Source organism: Pygocentrus nattereri, chromosome 10 (genome assembly GCF_015220715.1).
Source record: "Pygocentrus nattereri isolate fPygNat1 chromosome 10, fPygNat1.pri, whole genome shotgun sequence".
Classification (NCBI taxonomy): domain Eukaryota; kingdom Metazoa; phylum Chordata; class Actinopteri; order Characiformes; family Serrasalmidae; genus Pygocentrus; species Pygocentrus nattereri.
This window is the reverse complement of record NC_051220.1, coordinates 14,038,776-14,064,093: the sequence shown is the minus strand read 5'-3', so window position 1 is coordinate 14,064,093 and position 25,318 is coordinate 14,038,776. Positions and strand designations below refer to the sequence as shown.

Genomic DNA, 25,318 nt, shown 5'->3' with positions numbered 1-25,318 from the left:
AGAGAGAGAGAGAGAGAGAGAGAGAGAGAGAGAGAGTGCAAAGGAGCAACATGTGTGTGGTCGGGATGAGAATGGAAGAGGAACGGCATTAAGTGTGGTCACAAGATTGACAATTCAAGTCAAGCAAGAAGCGTCACAACAGAAAATTATCTACAAAAACTGTAATCTGGAATAATGCTACTTGTCACTGTGCTCCAAGTGTTCAAGCCAAGTGGAAAATAATACTTTTTAAGGGGAAATTTTCACCCTCACTTACTGAGATTCAGTGGCATGTGACACACAAATGGGGACCATATTCAAAATAAAAGTTTAATCAGAATACTAACTAACAGTTAGCTTTCTAGAATACTAACTTCTAGAATACTAACAGTTAGTATTCTTGCAGTAGTAACAGCAGAAAATGTCTAAATGTTCCAGGGAATGTGTAAAATATTAATCATATGGAAAAAAAAGATAAAAACATGACAAGTACTGCTTAAATCTTCTTATCAGACTTTTCTGAGAACTGTAAGTGTGTGGTCCTAATAGTTTCATGAGCTCACTTGACTGACATCCCTCTACGAGCAGAGTTAAACAATAGCCTGAACGAGGAGAAATAGAGCATGCATATTTAGGTCATGTTTTAGATTCCCCTGCTGTGTCCACAAACAAATCGACGGATGACAGGCAGACAGACAAATCTAGCTAGCTCTGTTATGCTTGCTAGCTTTCAACTGTTTGTTAGCTTTAGATTGAGACATCATCCTTTGCAGCAGCTTCTCATTTAATGTAGAGGCCCATTTTATTTATGAATGAGTGCCTTCATGCTGTAAAGTCAAGATCATGGGCCAAGATTTGCTTGAAACATCAGCTGTTTTACTCGGGGTTGTAGCGGTATCGATGCCGGTATTGGGTATCAGGACAATACTGTGCACAAACGACACAAGCTGGCGCTGACAGGAGTCTGCTCACACAGAAAAGTGTTTCTTACTCCACTGAGGTCAGACACAAAGTAGATGGTCACTTTAAACATCCTTGGTATATTCAAACCAGGAAAACTTTCTGCAGTGTGCAAAAATCTTTATATGATGGACTATCCAAACTTAGCATGGTTCACCAAAGAACACTATTTCCAAATTCGCAGTGTATGCCTGATTTTAGAAGACCCTCAACTACAACTCAACCAGTCAAACTAAATATTTCAGATGCACAACTCCACAAGTGAGCTCCTTGAATAAGCCTCAAATGCATTAGCCTCAGATGTGATTCCTGCTGTTGCTGTGCTACAGAGACTGATATTGAAAGAGACCAGGTGCATCGAAACTAAGGCTGGGAAGTTCTAGATACCTCACGATTTGATTATGATTCAGAGGGCTGCAATGCAATTATAAAATGACTACTGATGCACCTTGAGGCATCTTTTTTCTATACAGGATTTCTTTTTTCTCACTGTACGATGACTTGGTGCTTTTAAAGCAAAGTATTTGTAATGATCCATAATGAATTTACTTCCAATATCTTTCATCAAAAAACTAACGTAAACGATGTGCCAAGTCAACTGGAGGGCTCTCATTCACTGCTCTTGGTTGGAGCACATGAGACGCAGACTGCCACTCATCTGTGATAAAACATGTTGTTACGGTGACATAAGTTTCTGTGGCAATGGATGTACATGCATCACGTTCCAGCTGTCCAACCAGTTTTCTTTAGAGATTTCATAACTTGTTGTCCAGGTCCCTTTTCCCTTCAACTTCACAGAAGCCAAAATGCTTCCTAACACTAACTCAGGGGTTGGAAACATACCAAGCTAGTAGCTAACATCAAGACAAAGAGAACAATTTAAGGTGAACACTGATAATTTGGAGACAGATGGACGTATTTGCATTCATAAGCACTCAGCTGGTTTCCTGGTATGTTTGGTCTGCAATGAGAAACTGTCAAACACTAATCTCAAAGCTGAAGTCAGCTTCTTGCTCGAATGGTTCCGTTCCACGTTAAATGGTGCAGCAGTTACATTCAGGTGCCTCAGGCACCATTTAAGGTGGAACAAGAAAATTCAAACAAGCAGCTGACAAATGAGAAGCTGACTTCAGCCTCATAAAATTAAATGTTAAGAGAATGTTCAGAGACGTTTTATAAGACTAAACATTTCCTGCTAGGAATGCAAGAATAGCAGCTATAAGACTGCGTTTTCTTTTAGATATTTTAGTCTATATTAGCACATCACCATATACTGAGACATATTTACAGTCACATGAAATCAGAGTAAGAGCATATATGTGTTGACCTAAAAACCAGCTTTCTTTATCAGAGTATGCTGTTTACATGACCGCTTGAATAATACGATAACTGCTGAAATCCGCTTATGATCAAATTATTAAGTGCACGTAAACAGACACACACACACACACACACACACACACACACACACACACACACACACACACACACACACACACACAAAAAATGATAAATGAAACAGTTATAAATAACACACAGGGCACACAAAATGGATTATTGGCTTGCTCACGTTAAGCATTACGTTGTCATCTTCTGCAGCTCTGATGAGCGACTCTGGTTCCTTTTACCTTAAGTCCTAAGTATTATCCTGAGAGATACAAATGCCAAAGTATTTGGTCATTTTTTTGGGTAACCATGCATGGAAATGGGCCAGAACGCTCCGGAACCCTGTTTCAATAGTAGAAAGGAAAGGCATTTTTTGAAAACCTGTTTTTTTTTTTTTTAACAAAACCACAAATAGTTGTTTTATTTGTTCTTAAAGCGTGTGCATAAAGTGAATTGTCTATTGATTTTACAGCAAGTTTTACCTATAGCCTGTTCAGCAAATGGAAAGTCACAGTGCTGCAGCAGGGTCTGATCAAACAGTCTCCATGGTAACAACTGTCAGTTTGCCATGTGTATGGAAAGTGAAGGCAGTGGCAGTCATTTGGATATTGCTGCTGTCAGGACAAAACCTTGTATCTCCATTTTTGTTGTTTTTCAGTTTTTGACATAATAATCTCTTAACATTGTGTGTAAATTTCATGATGAATGGATCAAAAGAAATGGCCCATAATTACTTGGCAAAAAATCTGATTCCATTTACTTACATTAAGAGTAAAGAAGGTTTTTCCCTTCTCCTGTAAAGTATTCATTTTGGAGATACAAGGTTTTTATCCGACAACAGCGACATGTAGTCTACTCAACATAATTAACATTATTTGATGTAACAAAACGAAATAATAATAATAAAAAAAACAGTCAGACAAAGCTGAAGTCTCTGCATTGGAGAAAAAACATTAAAGTTAAAGTTCTATATGACAGGACTGCATATTTTTATACTGCATATATATACTATGTATATGACACACATACAGTGCCCTCCATAATTATTGGCACGCCTGGTTAAGATGTGTTCTTTAGCTTCTAATAAATTGAGGGTTTTTTTAAATAATATAGGACCACGATGGAAAAAAGAGCAAAATCCAACCTTTATCTCAAGTGCATTTATTCAGTAGGAAAAAAATCCCACATTAAGAAATAATTGTTTAACATCAAATAATGTGTGCCACAATTATTAGCACCCCTGATTTTAATACTTTGTACAACCCCCCTTTGCCAACAAAACAGCACCTAATCTTCTCCTATAATGTTTCACAAGATGGGAGAACACAGAAAGAGGTATCTTCGACCATTCCTCTTTGCACAATCTCTCTAAATCATCCAGCGACCTGGGTCCTCTCCTCTGCACTCTCCTCTTCAGCTCACCCCACAGGTTTTCAATGGGGTTAAGGTCTGGGGACTGAGATGGCCATGGGAGGAGCTTGATTCTGTGTGTGGTCAACCATTTCTGTGTAGATCTTGCCATATGTTTAGGGTCATTATCTTGCTGAAAGACCCAGTGACGACCCATCTTCAGCTTTCGGGCAGAAGCCACCAGATTTTGTTTTAAAATGTCCTGGTATTTCAAAGCATTCATGATGCCATGCACCCTAACAAGGTTCCCTGGGCCTTTGGAAGAAAAGCAGGCCCACAGCATCACTGATCCTCCTCCGTATTTCACAGTGGGCATGAGGTGCTTTTCTGCATACTCAGCTCTTGTGTTACGCCAGACCCACTTACAGCATTTGTTGCCAAAAAGCTCTATCTTTGTTTCATCTGACCAAAGCACACGGTCCCAGTTGAAGTCCCAGTACTGCTTAGCAAACTCCAAACGTTTACGTTTATGATTGTGAGTGAGAAAAGGTTTTTTCCGTGCATGCCTCCCAAACAGCTTGTTGGCGTGTAGATAGCGTCTGATGGTTGTTTTGGAGACTTCGTGACCCCAAGATGCTACCATTTGTTGCAGTTCCATAACAGTGAGCTTTGGAGAACTTTTTATTTCTCTTATCATCCTCCTCACTGTGCGTGGTGGCAAAATAAACTTGCGTCCTCGTCCAGACTTGTTTACCACTGTTCCAGTTGTTTTAAACTTCTTAATAATTCCTCTGACAGTAGATACGGACAGGTGTAGGTGAGTGGCTATTTTCTTGTAGCCATTGCCTGACCTGTGAAGGTCAACACACATCTGCCTTACTTGAATGCTATGTTCCTTTGTCTTTCCCATGTTAAAGAGAAATGGCCTCTGTGTCACGTCATAATTATACCCCAGGGAAACAGGAAGTTGTGAATTGCTAATTAAATGTTCCTACATACTTTGATTAACTTCGTAAACTACTGTAGAAGTGACAGAAATTCTTTAATTACATTTATTTCCTAAGAATTAAGGTGCCAATAATTGTGGAACAGGTGATTTTATGAAGAAAAATTATTTCTTAGTCAGGGATTTTATTTTCCCCCTAAAACTCTACTTGAGTTAAAGGTTACATTTTTCTACAATTTTCAGTGTGACAGTATGTTTCCACAATAAAAACTGAATTTATTTTAAGGCTTTTGACACATCTTAACCAGGGGTGCCAATAATTATGGAGGGCACTGTACATGCATTTTATGGCTCAAATGGTACTGCTAACAGTATATTAAACACATAGCCATGCAATTTCTATAGAAATGGAATGGGTCATACTGAGGAATTCAGTGACTTCATACATGGTACTGTCGTGGAATGCCAATCAGTTCATGAAATGTGTACCCTGCTATACCTGCCCGGTCAACTGTTAAGTAGCTGTCTTGGGGCAACAGCAATTCAGGCAATGGTAGACCATGCAAACTCACAGGGTGGGGCTGGCAAGTGCTGAAGCACACAGCATGTAAAAATCATCGATCCTCTGTTGCAACACATCCTACAGATATTCAACTACCTCTGGAATATCAGCAGAAGAACTGGGCACTGGAGGCTTAATGAAATGGATTTCCATGGCTTTACAGGAGCTATGCTAGCTAGCTATGCTTACTATGCGCAATGCCAACAGTCAACTGGAGTGGTGTAATTGGACTCCATTGGACTCTGGAGCAAGTGTTCTCTGGAGTGATAAATCACACTTCATTATCTGGCAGCCTGATGAATGATGGACAATGGTCTGGTGCTGTTTTTCAGGGTATTGCTCTTGCGAAGGGTAATGTTAATACTACAGCATACAAATATACTTTTTAGATAACTATGCTTCCAACGGCTACAGTTTGGGGGAGCCTTTTTCCTGTTCCAGTATTACTTTGTCCCAGTGCACAAAAAGTTCCATAAAGTCATGACTTAGCAAGTTTGGTATGGAGGAACTTCAGTGGCCTGCATAGAGCCCTGACCTTAAACTCTCTGAACACCTCTGGTATAAATTTATGCCTTATGTCACAAATGCTCTTTTTACTGAATGGGTATACATTTCCACAGACAAACTCCAAAGTCTTCTGCAGAAGAATTGAGGCTGTTACAGCTGCAAAGGGGGACAAACTCCATATTAATGCCATGGTTTTGGAATGCAATATTGTCATATAAAACAAAACACAGTTGCAGAAAAGAGCCTGCAAACTTTTCACCCACTCCCACAGCTAGAGCTAGAGAAGATTATCTCCCCTCAAAATTGCACAAGCTGCATACTCGATGCAATTCCCTCAAAATTAATCAAAGAAGTACTGCCAGTCATTATAAACCCTATTTTAACTATAGTAAACTCGTCCCTTAGTCTGGGCTATGTTCCCAAAGCTTTTAAACTAGCAGTTATCAAACCCCTGATCAAGAAACCATATCTTGATGTTAGCATACTGTCTAATTACAGGCCTATTTCTAATTTACCATTTATATCAAAGATCTTAGAAAAAGCTGTGGCCCAACAACTTAGTTCATATCAACATAAGAACCATATATATGAAAAATTTCAATCTGGATTCAGGCCACATCACAGCACTGAGACAGCTCTAGTTAAGATAACTAATGATCTTCTTCTTGCCTCTGATCAAGGCTACGTATCCCTGTTAGTGCTACTTGACCTCAGCGCAGCTTTCGATACAATAGACCACAATATTCTCCTAGAAAGGTTAGAAAACATGGTTGGAATCACAGGGACAACCCTATCATGGCTATACCTATAATCTTACCTAACAGAATCAGTTCATCAACGTAAACAATTTATCTTCCAATCATTCCAAAGTAAGATTTGGAATTCCGCAGGGCTCTATTTTAGGACCATTATTATTTACACTATACATGTTACCGTTAGGCACAGTTATAAGCAACCATGGCATCAATTTTCATTGCTACACAGACGATACGCAACTGTACATATCAGCCAAGCCTGATATGCCCACATTTGTGCAGACACATGCACATTTGTGACTTGCTGGAGGTCATTTTGTGGGGCTCTGGCAGTGCTCCGCCTGTTCCTCCTTGCACAAAGGGCGGAGGTAGCGGTCCTGCTGCTGGGTTGTTGCCCTCCTACGGCCTCCTCCATGTCTCCTGGTGTACTGGTCCTGGTAGCGCCTCCAGCCTCTGGACACTACGCTGACAGACACAGCAAACCTTCTTGCCACAGCTCGCATTGATGTGCCATCCTGGATGAGCTGCACTACCTGAGCCACTTGTGTAGAGTCCGTCTCATGCTACCACGAGTGTGAAAGCACCACCAACATTCAAAAGTGACCAAAACATCAGCCAGAAAGCATAGGTACTGAGAAGTGGTCTGGGGTCCCCACCTGCAAAACCACTCCTTTATTGAGTGTGTCTTGCTAATTGGCAATAATTTCCACCTGTTGTCTATTCCATTTGCACAACAGCATGTGAAATTGATGGTCAATTAGTGTTGCTTCGTAAGTGGACAGTTTGATTTCACAGAAGTTTGATTTACTTGGAGTTATATTGTGTTGTTTAAGTGTTCCTTTTATTTTTTTGAGCAGTGTATATAGTGAACAGTCATTGAATGAAACAGCACGTCTGTGTGTGATCTACTTGTCTTAATGCAACACACATTAACACACCACCACTACGTCAATGCTGAGAATCCGCCACTCAAATAATACCTGCTCTGAGGTGATCCTATGGGAGAGTAAAACGTTGCTAACAAAGCAAGCAGAGAAACAACTGTATTAACAACAAAGTGCACCTATATGCACCCTGCGCTACTGCTCTACAGAAGATACCATATCCTCTCCCATTGAATTATTAATGATCCACAAGGACAGAAAAGACAATTATGTGAGAACAATGTTTATAGGCTTTAATTCAGAATTTCACACCAGCCAAGTCAGGACAAAGGGTTTAAACAGAGAATTTTCCCTCTCCACGTTTAGAAATGTGGTGCCACTCCTGCTCCAGGCTTACTGGAAGGCCTGTGTCACTGTGAATACAACTGTTTCCTAACCGGCAGTTGTTAGCAAGCAAAAATTGCAGAACCCATTCCTTTACAAGACTCAGTAGTGAAGTAGTTGGACTGCGGGGTTATACTGGTTCATCCAGTCTAATGGAATTGTTTTTCAGGTTTCTTCACAACTGTTCTACCAGCTTGCACAAATAAGCAGAACATGCAAACAGTACATGTCTAAATGATGTAACGCATCATTTAAAAATACATTAAATGATATAATGTTGAACCTGTCCAGGGTGTATCCTGCCTTCCACCCGATGACTGCTAGGATAGGCTCCAGCACCCCCCCGCGTCCCTGACGGAGAAGCGGCTTAGAAAATGGATGAATGGATGGATGGATGGATGGATGGATATATTGTTGACCCTGATGTATGGATGGATGGATGGATGGATGGATATATTGTTGACTCTAACAGTTGGCTTGGTGGACGGACCTGATAAGTGATAAACAAGGTACAGAAGGGATAACAAATTATGCAGTTTGTAATTGTTTGGGAACTTTGTTGGTCCCCCTTGTAGATGTAAAATTAGAGATGACAGCTCTGACAAATCTGTTGCTGTACAGTCTGTGCTGATCACCCCCTAATTCTTCATTAGTGGTCAGGCTATTTTTGTAATATATTCACCTGCTCAGTGGTGGTCATGTGGAGGTTTTGAATCTTGATAAACACGAGAGGAGGGGCCAAAAAATTATGCAAACAAATGGACTACAATCTGTAATTGTAGAACTACACAATGGTGAGCACCCAAGGCTTATCAATGCGTGAAGGCAATATTGGCTGTCCTACCTGATCTGAAAAGACAGAAGGGCTACTGTGTCTCATTGTGTAGGCTTACCAGTGCACAAAACAATACAAAGAGCCAGTGTCTCATTTCAGCACATTAATCTCAGGGAAATCTAAGAATAACAGGGTGGAGGAGTTTCTGTATTATCTAAACTAACCCATTATGAAAGGTAATCCTTGTCATATACCACATTGTTTGCACATGTGGGTGAGAGAGAGCTCTGGCTGGATGTTAGCAAAGAAGCTCTATTACACACCTTTACCTCAGTACAAAAGAATAGCAAGTTAAGCTGAGAAATGTATCTGTTTAGGAGCTAAAGAGCACTGTTGGAATATGGGGGTCTGTTACAGCTGAGATGAGTTGACTGTTCTTTTGGGTGCATGTAAATAACAAAAAATTCAGCTAACTGATAACTAAAATCCAATAGCTTTAGGTAATCAGGGCTTTAGCGACTGACGCGCTTAGTAGTTGTTAAAGGTGAATTGTTAAATATGATTGTCAGGTCTCAATTATTACATTTCTAAAACTCATACAGCAGCAACATACAACATCTTAAACGGGAACAGTCCTGTTTGTCTAGATTTGTTCAAAAGCCAAAACTTTAAATCTTTTTTATCTACACTTCAAAATGTCATAAATGTTTGTCCTGAGTGTTTATTTAAAAGCTGGAAAATTGATCAAGAATATGACAGTGTGACTGGTCCCTTTTAATTATAACATGAGGGGTGGAACTTGACAGAATTCTTAGCAGTTTTAGTTTCTGTGAACTAGCTCTTATATTTAATCAATTTTCAACACAAAAGTGTCAACATCTGATATTACCTAATAATAATACTTACAATTATATTGCATCTCAAAAAGCATACAAATTGGAAAGCCAGAATTTTTGTTTTTACAGTTTTATTATTTGTTTGTGCATGTCATGTTCAAAAACTGAACTAAAACAATTTTATGTGAAATGTACTATGTAAAAGTCATTTTTTGCACAAAACAATATATTTTACAATTTGACATAAGTATTTCAAACAAATCTAATAAATTAACCCAGTGTATTATAGGGCTGCAACAAACAACTAATTTGATGGTCGAGTAAACCTATCAATTACTGAAACGAATAATGGAATATTCAGATTATGAATCACTACATTACCAAAAAACTTGCATAGCTATTAGTTTTTCAAGTTAGCTTGAGGTTGTTTTATGCATATGCTAACTAACATTGAAGACAATACAGATGAATAACATTAAGTCCAGTTTTAATGAACTTTCCTGCTAATACAAAAGATAAAATAAAAGACAAAATAAAACCCCAATATATTTTTTCTTGTCAAAATTTATAACCAAGGATGTTCAAAGTAGTCAAAATCTAACAAAATTAAATAATTTTTCCTTCAATCATGTAAATAATAAATCTATCTAAATTTAAATGTTCAATTTAAACTGCAGTCTGTGGTCTGCACAATCTGCTGTCTGTCTCTACACTCTGTCACCACTAAATTTTACTATCACAGGTCTTTATTTAAACTGAGGAAAGTCAGCATCTCTCCTTGCTCCTGTGAAAGGCCTGATCTCCTAAAAGAGCACATACTCCTCACTGCAGAGAAGACGTTCTCTGATGGAGTGGATGGGAAAGTGGCAAACTTGTTCTCTATGAACAGTTAAATTGGAAAGATTTTGTGTAAATACTTTCATTAGTAACCCTTCTTCCAGCTGCCCTTTATGTTCACATAGAACTACCTTCTTAAACTGTTGGAGAACGCTCTCCCAAGTTTGCCAAATTTGAACGGTGGCCTCGGTGTTAAGATAGCGATTCAATATTTAAAACTGTAAATGTTATGTGGTGTGAACAGGGTCACTGTGAGTAATAGTTATTTGCTTCTCTGTTCCAACTCCATTAATGATACCAGAGAACACGCATTTCAAACTGCAAATGCTGACAACATGAAGTAGGACGGAATTTGACTAGATCACTAGCACAACTATCGCTGTGTCCCAAACCACATACTTCTGTACTTTACATACTACACTAATAAGTGCACTTCTAATGGTATATGTGCTATTTTTACACATTATTTAGTGTGCTAGTATGCAGTTTGGGACAGGGCGTATCTTACCAAGATCCAGTAAGCAGACAAGTTTAATCTTCAGATGCTCCATCATGGAGGATGTCCTCCCGTGTCAGCTAAGGTCAGCTGCAAATAGCACAGCTGACAACCTTTTTTCTGAGTTTAACTTCTACACTTTTGAGGATTTTGTTTTTGAGGGAGCCATCACGCTGTTGTTAATTCTCCAGTGAGTGGTAACGAAACGTTCCAAGTAAGTGTTGTGTAATGACAACATCAAGTACCTGACAACTAAATTAGTTGCCAACTAATTTGGTCCTCGATTTTAGTTGACTAAGTCGAATAATTGTTGCACCCCTAGTGTATTAACGTGAAACCAGCTGAAGCAAAATATTATTCTTAGTGTATTTATATTTCAGCACAGTTCAGTCATTCTGTAAACAGTTAAACTCAGTATTAAGATATGAAGATCAATTCATCTTCAGCAATTCAGAACTTGATGTGGTAAACATATCTAAAAAAAATAAGAGCTTTTAAAAAAGTGCATGTGCATGAATTAAACTGGTGATTTTACCCATTTTTTTCTTTGTTTCTTTCTTTTTTTTTTAAAACATAAATCCATGACGTGACTCGGCGGATCCAAACATTGCATTCAATGACCAAATTTTTTTGAAGTTATCCTTATGCTAAAGGTTAGGTTTGTATGATTTGTATATGCTTTTTGTGATTTTTGTGACAATAATTTACCAGTTCAGCCTGTACTGTTTTGATAGAAACACATAAACTGGTCTACATAAACAATGGTATATGAGCAGAAACCTTCATATGCCTGTCTATTACAGTATAAAACATGCCATTAAATACTGGTACTAGGATTTTTGCAGATATTCATAAATCCACAGGCTTCCAAAGAGATTTCTCTGTGTATAAATCAAGAGAAAATTGCTCAATGACTTTGGGGTGTACTCACTGTCTGGCTGGACAATCATAAAAAATTTAATGAAAGTGCAAGGTAAATCACAGCTTATTTCTGATTTAAACAATTCTCTTACCAAAAGTAAAAATATCTTCAGTTTTTGCAGTATTTTATAAAGGATTAAGGTGTGTTTTTTGGTGAAAAGAATAACTTTCAAATGACTTCCTGTCAAATGGTTTCCATGGAACATTAAATGAGACAGAAATATTGTTTTTCAAAAACTTTAAACTACCCTTCTATACTACTGAAGCAATGTTGCTGTTATTTCAATCTTATAATCCAAGTAAGATAAAGAACACATGGACAAAGAAACAAATAAATGTAATCTACTAACTAGGGAGAGTCCCACTCTGCTGGATGTCCAAGTGGTGTTTGTAAAATGAAGTGGGCTTTATAGATAATTTTGTGGGCTTTATAGATCATTTCGAGGGCAAGCTTGGTCTTACGGATGGTCTCCACCCCACGCGGGCGGGTGCTGCCTTACTTTTTTGTAGCATAGCACATAGTCTTTTAGTTAATCGGCAGAGTAGTGTAAACATCTGCTGACAATCCAGAGCTGAGACCAGGCCGCAGACAGACAGGCTAAACAGACTGTCTGTGAATCACTGTGAGGTGTCACCCAGGTTCAACTGTACTGAGACTGTGTCTTTGCCCTGAATTAAATCTAAACGTAGAAAAACTCAATAAGCCCGTTTCAACAACCTAATCAATAATAAATCATATTCAGATGATAGCAGCAACACCTCAGCTCTAAAGTTTGGGTTAGTCAATCACTAAACTCAAAAGCAGTCATTGTAAATGAAATTATAATTGATCATAAATTTGACGTCACCAAAACATGGGTTAGCCCAGATGAATATTCAGCACTAAATGAAGCCACCCCTGTAGGTTATAATATGTATACAGCCCAAATTTTTCAGGCAAAGGAGGTGGATTATGTGTAATCTACCAAAATACTCTAGATATCAATAAAAACAATGTGACACCACTTCTTTTGAGGTTCTTTCCATCCACGTTACAAATCTGGTCAACAAAAAAGAACGCATTTTCATTATTTAATTTACAGACCACCAGGGCCCTACTCTGAATTTAAAAAAAAATTGTTATTTCACTGCAAACCTAGCTGTGTGCAATAATAAATTACTAATTGTAGGAGATTTTAATATCCATTTTGAGAAGGCAGATGACCCACTAAAAAGGCATTTACTTCAATCCTAGACTCTGTTGGTATTACCCAAAATGTAACAGGGCCTACACACTACTGTAGTCACACTTTAGATTCAGTTTTGACACTAGGTCTCAACATAGACAGGCTTAATGCATTACCGCAAATCTCCGACCATTACCTAATTTCATATGAGCTACGACTTGGCCATAATATATATACGTCCCCTCGTTATTCTACAAAGTGCTCAATAAAACCTTTTACCGCCCTACAATTTATAGAAAACCTCCCAGAACTATCAACCCCAGTTTCCACGCCATCAGACTCAATGGAGCTGGATGCACTAACCGACTATTTAGAAAATACCTTTCAATCTACTTCAGAACATGTGGCGCCACTTCAAATAAAAAGGATAAGGCAGAAAAAGCCCGCCACATGGCACAATGATAAAACCTGTACCTTAAAACAAACAGTTTGATCAACCAAGCTGGGAGTGTTCCATTCTGCCTGGAAGGACAGCCTTATAGAGAATAGAAATACTCTCACTAAAGCTCGCTCAACATATCTGGCCTCGCTGATTGAGAATAATATATATAATCCTAGAGTACTGTTTAGTGGGATTTCCAGAATTACAAAAAATCTGGCAGGTACAGAACCAATTAAGTTTTTATAAACTTTTTAAAGAATAAAATCGAAAATATTAGACAACAAATTCAACCCACTGTATTAAATCCAACTTGGCTGATGTGGCTGATATAAAACATAACGTAGTTGCAGAAGCACTCCCACAGATAGAACTAGAGGAGATTATCTCCTCTGCAAATTGTACAACCTGCACACTTGATACAATTCCCTCAAAATTACTCAAAGAAGTACTACCAGTTATTATCAATCCTCTATTAACTATAATAAACTCATCCCTTAGCCTTGGGTTATGTACCCAAAGCTTTTAAACTAGCAGTTATTATGATGCTAGTGTCTAATTACAGGCCTATTTCTAACCTACCGTTTATATCTAAGATCTTAGAAAAAGCTGTGGCCCAACAACTTAGTTCACATCTACATAAGAACCACATATATGACAAATTCCAATCTGGATTACAGCACTGAGACAGCTCTAGTTAAGATAATAAATCATCTTCTTGCCTCTGATCAAGGCTACGTATCCCTGTTGGTGCTACTTGACCTCAGCACAGTTTTCGATATGACAGACAACAATATTCTCCTAGAAAGGTTAGAATCACAGGGACTATCATGGCTCAAATCTTACTTAACAGAACGTTATCATTTCGTAAAGGTAAATAATTTATCTTCCAATTATTCAAAAGTAAGATTTGGAATTCCACAAGGCTCTATTTTAAGACCATTATTATTTATATTATACATGTTACCGTTAGGCAGACGCTTGCAGTACCTGCAAGACCTTATTTCCTATTACGAGTTAATGTTCCCCCTTAGATAAAGGAGGCAGATCCAGGGGTCCATGGACACAGGGAATTATAGTAAACTAAGATGCTGGTGCTGTCGTCACGCTGCTTGCATGCGGTCACTCAGGTTTGTGGACAGTGGAGCGGAGGGATGCCAAACTGTTTCAGTGCTCTCGTGTCTCGTGTAGTATAATCATTTGTAGGTAGTTTGACCAGAGGAGGGTGGGTCCCCCTTTGTGAGCCTTGGTTCCTCCCAAGGTTTCTTCCTCAGCTCTGAGGAAGTTTTTCCTTGCCACCTGGGTTTTTTTACATTTCATGTTAAAACTCTGTCTTTACTGTAATTTACTGCAATTGCATGCTAAACACTTTAATGAATATAGTAAACACTCCTTCATAATTTGCACAATAAATCAAGGATATGATGACACTGTACTGTTTTTATGCAGGATGCCTTGTAGCTCATGGGAGGGAATTTGCTTTAAATCTTATTATTTATTTGCTCTAAATCTTTTTTATCTTATTTTGCTTTAAAGCAATGCAAACTACACTATACTGCCAAAAGTATTCACTCACCATCCAAATAACTGAATTCGGGTGATCCAATCACTTCTACGGCCACATGGCCACTAATGTATAAAAAAAACCTCATATCAAAGCACCTAGGCATGCAGACTGCTTCTATAAACATTTGTGAAAGAATGGGTTGCTCTCAGGTCGCCAACTTTCTGAAGAGTCAATCGCTATAGACCTCCAAATTTCATGTGGCCTTCAGATTAGCTCAAGAACAGTGCAAAGACAGCTTCATGGAATGGGTTTCCATGGCCAAGCAGCTGCATCTAAGCCTTACATCACCAAGCGCAATGCAAAGCGTCATATGCAGTGGTGTAAAGTGCACTAAACCCTAGAGCAGTGGAGACGTGTTCTCTGGAGTTATGAATCACATTTCTCTGTCAGGCAATCCAAAGGATGAGTCTGGTTTTGGTGGTTGCCAGGAGAATGGTACTTGTCTGACTGCATTGTGCCACGTGTAAATTTTGGTGGAGGGGGGATTATGGTGTGGGGTTGTTTTTCATGAGTTGGGCTCAGCCCCTTAAAGACATGGATGAGCAAGTTTGGTGTGGAAGAACTTGACTGGCCTGCTGAGAGTCCTGACCTCATCCAACACCAGTGTCTGACCTCATGCACTTCTCAAAGAATGGTCAAAAATTCCCATAAACACGCTCCTAAGCCTTGTGGATAGCCGTCCCAGAAGAGTTGAAGCTGTTATAGCTGTAAAGGATGGGCCGACATCATATTAAACCCTATAAATTAAGAATGGGATGTCACTCAAGTTCATGTGCATGTGAAGGCAGATGCGCGAATACTTTTGGCAATATAGTGCATATGGCCAAAATTGTGTGGACACCTCTTCAAATTACTGATTTTGGGTGTTTTAGCCACACCCATTGCTAACAGGTGTATCAAATCAAGAATCTTACTGTGCAATCTCCGTAAACAAACATCAGCAGTTGAACTGAGTATACTGCAGTGCTGAGTGACTTTAAACATGGCGCTGTCATAGGATGGCACCTTTATCACAAGTCAGTTGATGAAATTTCTGCCTCAGTCCTATTGCTATTAGTCCTAAGTGCTATTATTGTGAAATAAATGGAAGAATCAAGGAGCAACAACATCTCTGCCGTGAAGCAGTAGACCATGCAAACTGACAGGGCTTCAAGCTGACATAGCATGTAAAAATTGGCATTCACTCACTACAAAATCATGACAAATACTGTGCGCTGGGAATGAAATGGATTTCCATGGATGAGCATCTGTACAAAAGCCTAAGATCAATATGCGCAATGCCAAGCTTCAGCTGTAGTGTAAAGCATGCCGGCACTGGTGTCTGAAACAGTGCAAATATGTGATGAATCATGCTTCACAACGTGGCAGTCTGATGGACAAATCTGAGTTTGGCAGATACCATTCTCCAGTGGTCTGCACAATCCCTGACCTCAATCCCAATAAACACCTTTGAGAAGAATGACTGTAGGCCATCAGCCATCACTGATGCACTCATTTACACTAAAAACTACTTAATTATAATTAGGTAGGTCATTATGTTATCAGAATCAATATCACAGTAGCAATGAGTGCTAAAAATAAGTAGTAATACTCGGACTGAAAAAAAAAGCGATGCATATACCCTGCTTACACTATTTCCATTTTTAGTGCACAGTGCACGGGGAAATTTTCCATTATATGTGGCCTTACGGCAGAGAGAGGGAGTTGGAGGGCTGCGGTTTCATTGACATTGTGAGCTAGGTTTATATTTAGCAGATTTTGTACAGGTAGAGGTAGACAGACGCAGGCTAGAACATGCACTGAATGAGTGCATGAGCCACCAGTAATGTAACTGAAAGAATGTAAATATCTGACCTTATGAGGAGGAACCTGTCTACTATCCTTGTTGTAACACCAGCAGAATGGAACAAATCAAAACACACACGCACACACACACCGCCCATATCATGTGGGTGGTGTATACAGTGTTAGAGTGGGTTTATGCCATTGGATTATCAATAATTTTTCCTTCAACTGTGTATCTAAATGTTTATTTAGCTCTCATACTCTCTTTCTCTCTCTCTCTCACACCCAAACACAGTCATATTGTCACGCATGCAGACAATCCTCCAGAGGACATGAACTGCAATTCCCAGAATCCTCTGGGGAATCACAAGGCGAAGCCATTTCCCTCGCTACTGTTTCCGGATTTGAACTCCATTTCCCAGACTCCTCAGGAAAGTCATGTGACTACAGACGTTTCTTTACCATCAGCGGTCAAGGTCATCTGAGTATTAATGTGACTCAGCTGAGTGTGTATCACATTTTTTTTTAGTTTAGTATAAAAGCCCGGGCTTTAGACTAGATCAGTGTAAAGAACTGCTTTCACTTGTGAACATACTTAGTGTTTTGTGGATAGATCTGTATCATGTGTAAGACTTCCTGCCTGTTCTCTTTTGACTCTGTTTTTTGGATTTGCCCCTTTTGTAGTGTTTCCTGGTTGGTTTACTTCATGGTTCTGACTCATCGCCTGTTTTCAGGATTGTGCACTGCCTTGTATATCTCTTCTATGGTTGCCTTTCTTCTTTTGCTGATTCTCTTGGATTTGACCCATGCCGGTTTATTGATGACTCTTTGCATTACCGATTCCCCAAGTAAAGCTTCACTTTTGGTTTCTAACCAAAAGCGTGTGCTTTCTGACCTTACATCACACATATGCAAAGTTTGCATTTGCTGTTTCTGCACATATGCAGAAAATGCTGGGTCAGATACCAGCGAAAAAACCCAAATGAATATGATCCAATCCTCTATCAAATCTAGCCAGAAATGGCAAGAGTCATATCGTAAAGCTCGTACAAGAGAAATACTGGATTACATCTGTATCAACCAATACTTAAGGTTCCCATATCTGTATCAAAGTCAGAAAAGATAAAGCGATATCATGACTCAGTTTATTAATTTAGATTACTTGGACAGGGATTAATCCCTGTGCAGGAAACAAACCCTATAAAAACAAAGGCCATCATTGATGCAAAGCACCAAAAGCTATTTTAGTGCAAACAGTGAGTGTGTGTGAGAGAGAAAAAATGAGTCACAAGCCAGATCCATGAGATGTTTCACACCTAAATAGCTATGAAGTTACTACTGCATTAAGCCTTAAGCATGACAATGGCAAATTAATAGCCAGATATGATCTGTATCATGTACTCTAGTGTTTGAGTGAGTGTCTGCTTGATTAAAGTCTGCTACCAGAATTAGTCTGTTTGAATGTGTAGAGTGCTGATAAACCATAAAAGTAATTAACACCATATCTCTCTTCCAGTCTTTCAGTACAATATCAGCTCTGTCACACTTCTAAGTCATCTTATTGGAACTGGTCACTTCGGTCACACAAACACACAGACACAAAGACATAAATGCAGACACAATCACACATACACTCTAACACACACTAATACCTCTTAACAGGCAGTCCAGAGTTATTATTTTATCTTTACTGACTTCAGAATGTCCCCGCAGGTACTCCCACAACACAGAAGAACAAGCGGTTTAGATAATGTGTGTAGGTGTCTGTCACTTCAGAATACCTTACCTAGAGTAGCTCTTACTCATAGGTACTCCCTCAGGAGAGCACACAGACATACACAAACACACATGCGCACATGAACACAGACATCAAAGTGACTGATTCATGACGAATGTCAGACAAACGAATGGAAAAGAGGATGAGTGTACAATTGTCCATCTGTATGAAATGGATTGGTACAGCCCCTAATTTGCCTGACATGTTACAATGTTACAAAGTTACAATGTAACACAGTACTGTACAGTTTAGTGTTTATTTGCAGGTGACTGTCACATGGAGACTCAAAGCTGGTGATGTATGAATACGCTACCTTGTAATTTAACAACAAGCCATGATTTTAGGGATGCACCTTTCATTACATTTTATATACGTCTGACTTATTTACAGCTAAATTGGTCAACTGTTAATTTTTTTGGCTGTTATTTAATCTTTTTTTTAAATCCAAAACTCACCTTGTTTGGGTTTAATAAACAAATGAAACACACCACACTTCCTTTATTTTTAGTCAGACTTACAAGGAAAGGACATCACGATAAAGTGTCTTATTAGTGGATTATAAAAGGACTGTCACTGTCTGTTATGATGGAGATTTGACTGGCAAATTAACTACTTTAGTAATCAGGCAGAAAAAGCTGTCCATGAAATGAAGAGCACAAGGAAAAGTGAACAAGAAAACACATAAATAAGAATTTAATTAAGCCTTTATTGTTCTGCTGATTAAACAAAACAATAGCCTGTGCTTACCTCCAACTTTATGCAACTTATATACAGAGTAGCATGCATAAAGCGCTGGTTATGTATGCTAAATTTGACAAAATGATTTCAGTGTTGCCAAAAGGGGAGATGCATATGACTAACTCCTCTTATGGCAGATTTAAACAAGTAGTTTTAGGTTTTTTTTTTTTTGTTTTTGTTTTTTTTGTGGAGGGAGTGTTACAGGGCCTGTCAGACTGAGGGGTTAAAAAATGGGAAAGAATAAAAAAGAATCCATAGAATCAATGCGTTTCTTGTACAACCCCAATTCCAATGAAGTTGGGACGTTGCGTAAAACATAAATAAAAACAGCATACAATTATTTGCAAATCCTTTTCAACCTATATTCAATTGAATACACTACAAAGGCAAGATATTTAATGTTCAAACGGATAAAATTTAGTGTTTTTTTGCAAATATTCACTCATTTTGAATTTGATGCCTGCAACACATTTTAAAGAATTTGGGATGTTTACCACTGTGTTACATCACCTTTCCTTTTAACGACACTCAATAAGCGTTTGGGAACTGAGGACACTAATTGTTGAAGCTTTGTAGGTGGAATTCTTTCCCATTCTTGCTTGATGTACAACTTCAGTTACTCAACAGTCCGGGGTCTCCGTTGTATTTTGCACTTCATAATGCGCCACACATTTTCAATGGGAGACAGGTCTGGACTGCAGGCAGGGTAGTCTAGTACCCACACTCTTTTACTACGAAGCCATGCTGTTGTAATACGTGCAGAATGTGGCTTGGCATTGTCTTGCTGAAATAAGCAGGGACGTCCCTGAAAAAGACGTTGCTTGGATAACAGCATATGTTGCTCCAAAACCTGTATGTACCTTTCAGCATTAATGGTGCCTTCACAGATGTGCAAGTTACCCATGCCATGGGCACTAACACACCCCCGAGATGCTGGCTTTTGAACTTTGCACTAATAACAATCTGGATAGTCCTTTTCCTCTTTGGCCTGGAGAACACAACATCCATGATTTCCAAAAACAATTTGAAATGTGGACTCGTCAGACCACAGGACACTTTTCCATCTCAGATGAGCTCGGGCCCAGACAAGCCGGCGGTGTTTCTGGGTGTTGATATATGGCTTTCGCTTTGCATGGCAGAATTTTAACTTGCACTTATAGATGGGGCAACGAACTGTGTTCCTGAGCCCATGTGGTAATATCTGTTACAGAATGATGTCGGTTTTAATGCATTGCCGCCTGAGGGATCGAAGGTCACAGGCATTCCATGTTGGTTTTCTGCTTTGCCACTTTCTTGCAGAGATTTCTCCAGATTCTCTGAATCTTTTGATGATATTATGGACTATAGATGATGAAATCCCTAAATTCCTCGCAATTGCACGTTGAGAAATGTTGTTCTTAAACTGTTGGACTATTTGTTCACACAGTTGTTCACAAAGTGGTGAACCTCGCCCCATCTTTGCTTGTGAACGTCTGAGCCTTTCAGGGATGCTCCCTTTATACCCAATCATGACACTCATCTGTTTCCAATTAACCTGTTCACCTGTGGAATGTTCCAAACAGGCGTTTTTTGAGCATTCCTCGACTTTCCCAGTCTTTTGTTGCCCCTGTCCCAACTTCTTTGGAATGTGTTGCAGGCATCAAATCCAAAATGAGTGAATATTTGCAAAAAACGATAAAGTTTATCCATTTGAACATTAAATATCTTGTCTTTGTAGTGTTTTCAACTGAATATAGGTTGAAAAGGATTTACAAATCATTGTGTTTTGTTTTTATTTATGTTTTATACAACTTCATTGAAATTGGGTGTTGTAAGTATATGGGCTCACCAAGACTAGGCATGTGACAGTTTTGCCAAAATACAACACATAAAAACAGCACTGAGTGCAGAACAGACTCTAACACATCAATATTCCTGGGGTTTTGTACAAATCAACTTAGCATATTTCTGTTACCACAAAACCACAGTGTACACATGCATCCATCCATCCATCCATCCATTTTCTAAGCCGCTTCTCCGTCAGGGTCGCGGGGGGGAGCTGGAGCCTATCCCAGCAGTCTTCGGGCGGAAGGCAGGATACACCCTGGACAGGTCGCCAGTCCATCGCAGGGCAGACATACAGACACAGACAGTCACTCACACCTAGGGGCAGTTTAGCATGTCCAATTGGCCTGACTGCATGTCTTTGGACTGTGGGAGGAAACCGGAGAACCCGGAGGAAACCCACGCAGACACGGGGAGAACATGCAAACTCCACACAGAGAGGACCCTGGTCACCCAACCGGGGAATCGAACCCAGGCCCTTGTACACATGCATCCTGGTCCAAATTAGTTGAACCAGGTGTGCATACAAACAAATGCTTCTCTGAGGCAAAGTTCCTTACCATCCAGAAGCATAGCAGACATGACATTTACTGCACACCAACTCCAGGAAAAATGTCAGGTGAGAAAACAACCAGGGTACACAACCTTTGTAGTCCTATCAAAAGCCCCTGACATGGCCTGGGGCAGATGCTGTTGCAAATGAGCCCCCAACAAATTCCCCAAGATAATGAGGCTTACAGGCATCAAAAAAGTCAACAACACTGCCTCATACACTTCACAAAAGCCTCAGCCCCCCAGGACCAGTGCTGCTGTTGTCTGACAGGACAGAATGGTGCTAAACTGTTAAGTGGCTACCAGTAAGGTGAAAGGGAAAAAAGGTGTCAACGACAGGAGGTGTACACTTAAAAACGTCCACTATGGAAGCAAGCATCCCATTAGGTTCACATCATTGCATCCGCCCAGTTTGCCACACTCGCAGTCCACCTTGCTGGCTAAAATCAACCAACTTCGCCCTTAAATGTTTTGTAGCAAGTGTTGCAAGGCTCATAAATGCTTTAAAGAACATCGGCAAAAAAACATTCATGGATCTGTGGCAAAATCCCTAATATAAAATGACTGCAAATTTTATATACTGATAAACTGATAATCGCTCCACTGCATTATTTTGCTAAACACACACAAACATACAGTTATACCCAATTCATTTAGTTACTTCAATTTGTCAGATAGAGTCAAACTTACAAAGAGAGGACATCACGATAAAGTGCGTTTGCATTAGTGGATTATATAAGGACTAAGGCACTGTCTGTTATGACTGTGATTTGACTGGCAAAGGAATTGCTTTAGCTATCAGGCAGAAAAGGCTGTCCATCAGAGCCTTAAGAGCCAGACAAGGGTGAGAGAGGGGCAGACTCAACCTGAATGAATGACACATACGGCCTGGCAAGAATGCGAATGTAATGCACAAATAATGGCATTACAGCAGAAAATGTGCCGTGCGCAGCCTTACATCTGATTGTTATATTTGCCATGTTTGAACAGCACATCATCCACATTGATAACAAACAAAGCATGCTTTGGGATGGTGTGAAGGTGTTGCGAAACCAGGGAAAGACAGATTAGAGAAGAGGAATTTGTAAATGGCACATGAGGTCAAGGTAGATGTTCACAGCCTTCTGAAATCAAAAGAAAAATACTAAACAAGATAAATATAATGAAAATGACTTCCATTTTTGAGTTTACCAAATCCTGAGGGGAAGGATAGATATATTATGAGAGTGACAGTCCACTGCTTTTGCATTTAGATATGTATCAGCAATGGCATAGCCTGAGGGACAGCAAATGACACACCAACACTGAATGCAAAATTCGACTGCATACCGTCAATTTGTTACAAGCAGGGATGTACTGATACCATTGTTTCCACAGTTGATCTGCTGAATACTGAACCTCAGGGAGCTGTGGATATAAAGTGCTTGTATCGATACTTTTAACTTTTCTGTTTCAATCACTGGATAGTTGCACAAGCAGATGTGGGTGTGTAATATTTTGTTCTTGTCAGTCTAAAGTTGCTGGACGCTACTGCATATTGATGAAATGCCTATTACTTACTGATCAAGTATTCCACTTCGAGCAGCCTATGACTTAAAAAAAAAAAAATATCACAGTATCAGTACTACAAATACCCATATTAACACTGCAGACTATTGTTATGTTCTATTTTTATTTACATTTTACACAGTCTCCTAACTTTTTGGCAACAGGGTTGTATAAAATTTTGTTTGCTTTTGTCACAAACTACCATATAAAGCTACAAACCAATGCGTAGGAACAGAATATGCACACGTTAGTCATCTTTTATCATTATTCCACGTATTCACATTTATAATAAGTCCTTAGCAATGTGAATTCTCTCAGAAACTATTGCAGAGCCTCCAACAATAAAGGTATTACTGGATGTAACGTTGAACATCGACAAGCAACTAACTACTCTGAGGCTAGAGTAAAGGGGACAAAGCCAAAATCTCTGAATGTATTGCCACTGAAAAGTTGGGTAAAGTCATGAAAATATAGAAAATTAAAAAAAACTGAGCATCGTGATGCCAGTATCTTGAATGAAATCAAATTGTGAACTGAGTGAATTGCTACAAGTCTAACACATAGTGAAAGGGAGAGTACTGACCTAAGCGTCTCAGCCATGCGCCTGAGGTCCTCGTTCTGCTGCTTGAGCCGCTCCAGCTTTGCCAGGATCTTGGAGAGCTCGCGGCTGGAGCGTTCTGGATGCTCGCTGTCGCGCACCAGATGCCCACCAATGTAGAACAGCAGGGTGCCCCATGCCAGTAGCACCAGCGTGATCCAGCGCCACGAGCCCGTCCACGGCCGCATGTGAAGGAGGTGGGGCACTCGCAGTGTGCTGGCAGTTACAGCATGTCAGCAGGCCGCCAGGGTGCCTGAGTAAAGGCTGGCGTTCTGGAGTTTCCCCCACCAGTTCAAGAAGCTAACGAACTTCAGTGTAAGGGTCCTGCTACTGCCTCTTGAAGTTTCCACATGCGTTTATCCTTCTTATTGCCTCCAAATCAGGAAGCACACATCCGAGCCTGTTCAAATAAAACAATGTGTGTTACTGCCGAGACATGCGACTGTGTACAGAGGTAGTTCTACAGAAATCACTGGGGAGGAACTGCATATCTTATCTCTCAGTTCCACCCTTTCCTCCTTACCAAGGGATTTGGAGAGCAGTTCTGTAAATTGCTAACAGCTAAGCTAACTGTCCTTCTGTGATTACAGAAAGCGTGTGTGAGCTGAGAGGGCAAGTCCTAAGTAAAGTGGGCATCAGGCCTATAAATGAGGCTTGGGAAAATTTAGTATAATTAGATTTTGTATGAGCCAATCAGAGAGAGAGAGAGAGAGAGAGAGAGAGAGAGAGAGAGAGAGAGAGAGAGAGAGAGAGAGAGAGGCTACTGATGATATCCCTTGCTCCTTATGTATTTTCACTCTGGTCTTTAGTCTTCTCACAATGACTCTTTGTAAAATGTGCTTACAAAGATGGCATACTGTTCTATTGATTGCACAGTCGGGCCAAAGTTTGTCTACTCACCACTTAGAAAAGAGAGAGAGAATACGCCTAGTAATTCTTCATTAAGTAAGGGCTGTATGAAGAGACTGATGCCTCTATGGATTTTTGCATGGAACTACACAATGTATTATAGATTGCAGCTGAGAGTCTGGCCAGGCAAATGATGCAATGTGTTAGTTCATCAATATGGTGACCTTGTACTGGTGCTTGGCTTCGGCAGCTGACTCTAACCAGAAAGCTACTGTAGCACCACACACATATTTATAATTCCAAAATGGTAAATTTATAACAAGAAAAAACTGTTTTGATGTACATGTCCTCAACAAAAGAGAACAGCTGTTAATTTAAGGCAAACAATTCCGAAATTATTTTATTTATATTTTGCACTTTGGCACTGAGGTTGGTAAAATATATTGTCTCTTTAAAAACTGATGACATACAAAATGTAACTGTGTAACTGCAAAGTACAGTGAGTGTGAAGGATGTGTGTGTTTATATATGTGTACACACACACACACACACACACACACACACACACACACACACACACACTTTATTAGGAACACCTGTACACCTACTCATTCATGCAATTATCTAAATCAGCCAATCTTATGGTAGCACAGCAATCCATAAAAATCACACAGGTAAGGTTTAGCAACTTCAGGTAATGTTCAGACATAAATCAACAAAATGAGGGAAAAATGTGAAATGATTTTCACAGTAGCATGATTGTTGGCACCAGAAGGGCTTGTTTGATTATGTCTAAAAAAGCTGATCTCCTGGGATTTCCATGCACAACAGTTTCTAGAGTTTACTCAGAATGGTGCAATAAAGAAAATACATCCAGTGAATGGCAGTTATCCAGAA

The 25,318-nt window shown here is 39.5% G+C and overlaps 1 protein-coding gene across 2 annotated transcripts in view; it reads right to left on the bottom strand.

Annotated features, from left to right (window-relative positions):
• The window catches only part of fut8a (fucosyltransferase 8a (alpha (1,6) fucosyltransferase)), a 140,260-nt gene that overhangs the window by 44,780 nt on the left and 70,162 nt on the right, over nucleotides 1-25,318 (bottom strand). For both annotated transcript variants that reach the window (XM_017708791.2, XM_017708790.2), the window contains one exon: nucleotides 23,558-23,972. In XM_017708791.2, the coding sequence (XP_017564280.1) occupies nucleotides 23,558-23,760 (203 nt within the window). In that variant the 5' untranslated portion in view covers nucleotides 23,761-23,972. The remainder of the gene's footprint in view (nucleotides 1-23,557; nucleotides 23,973-25,318) is intronic.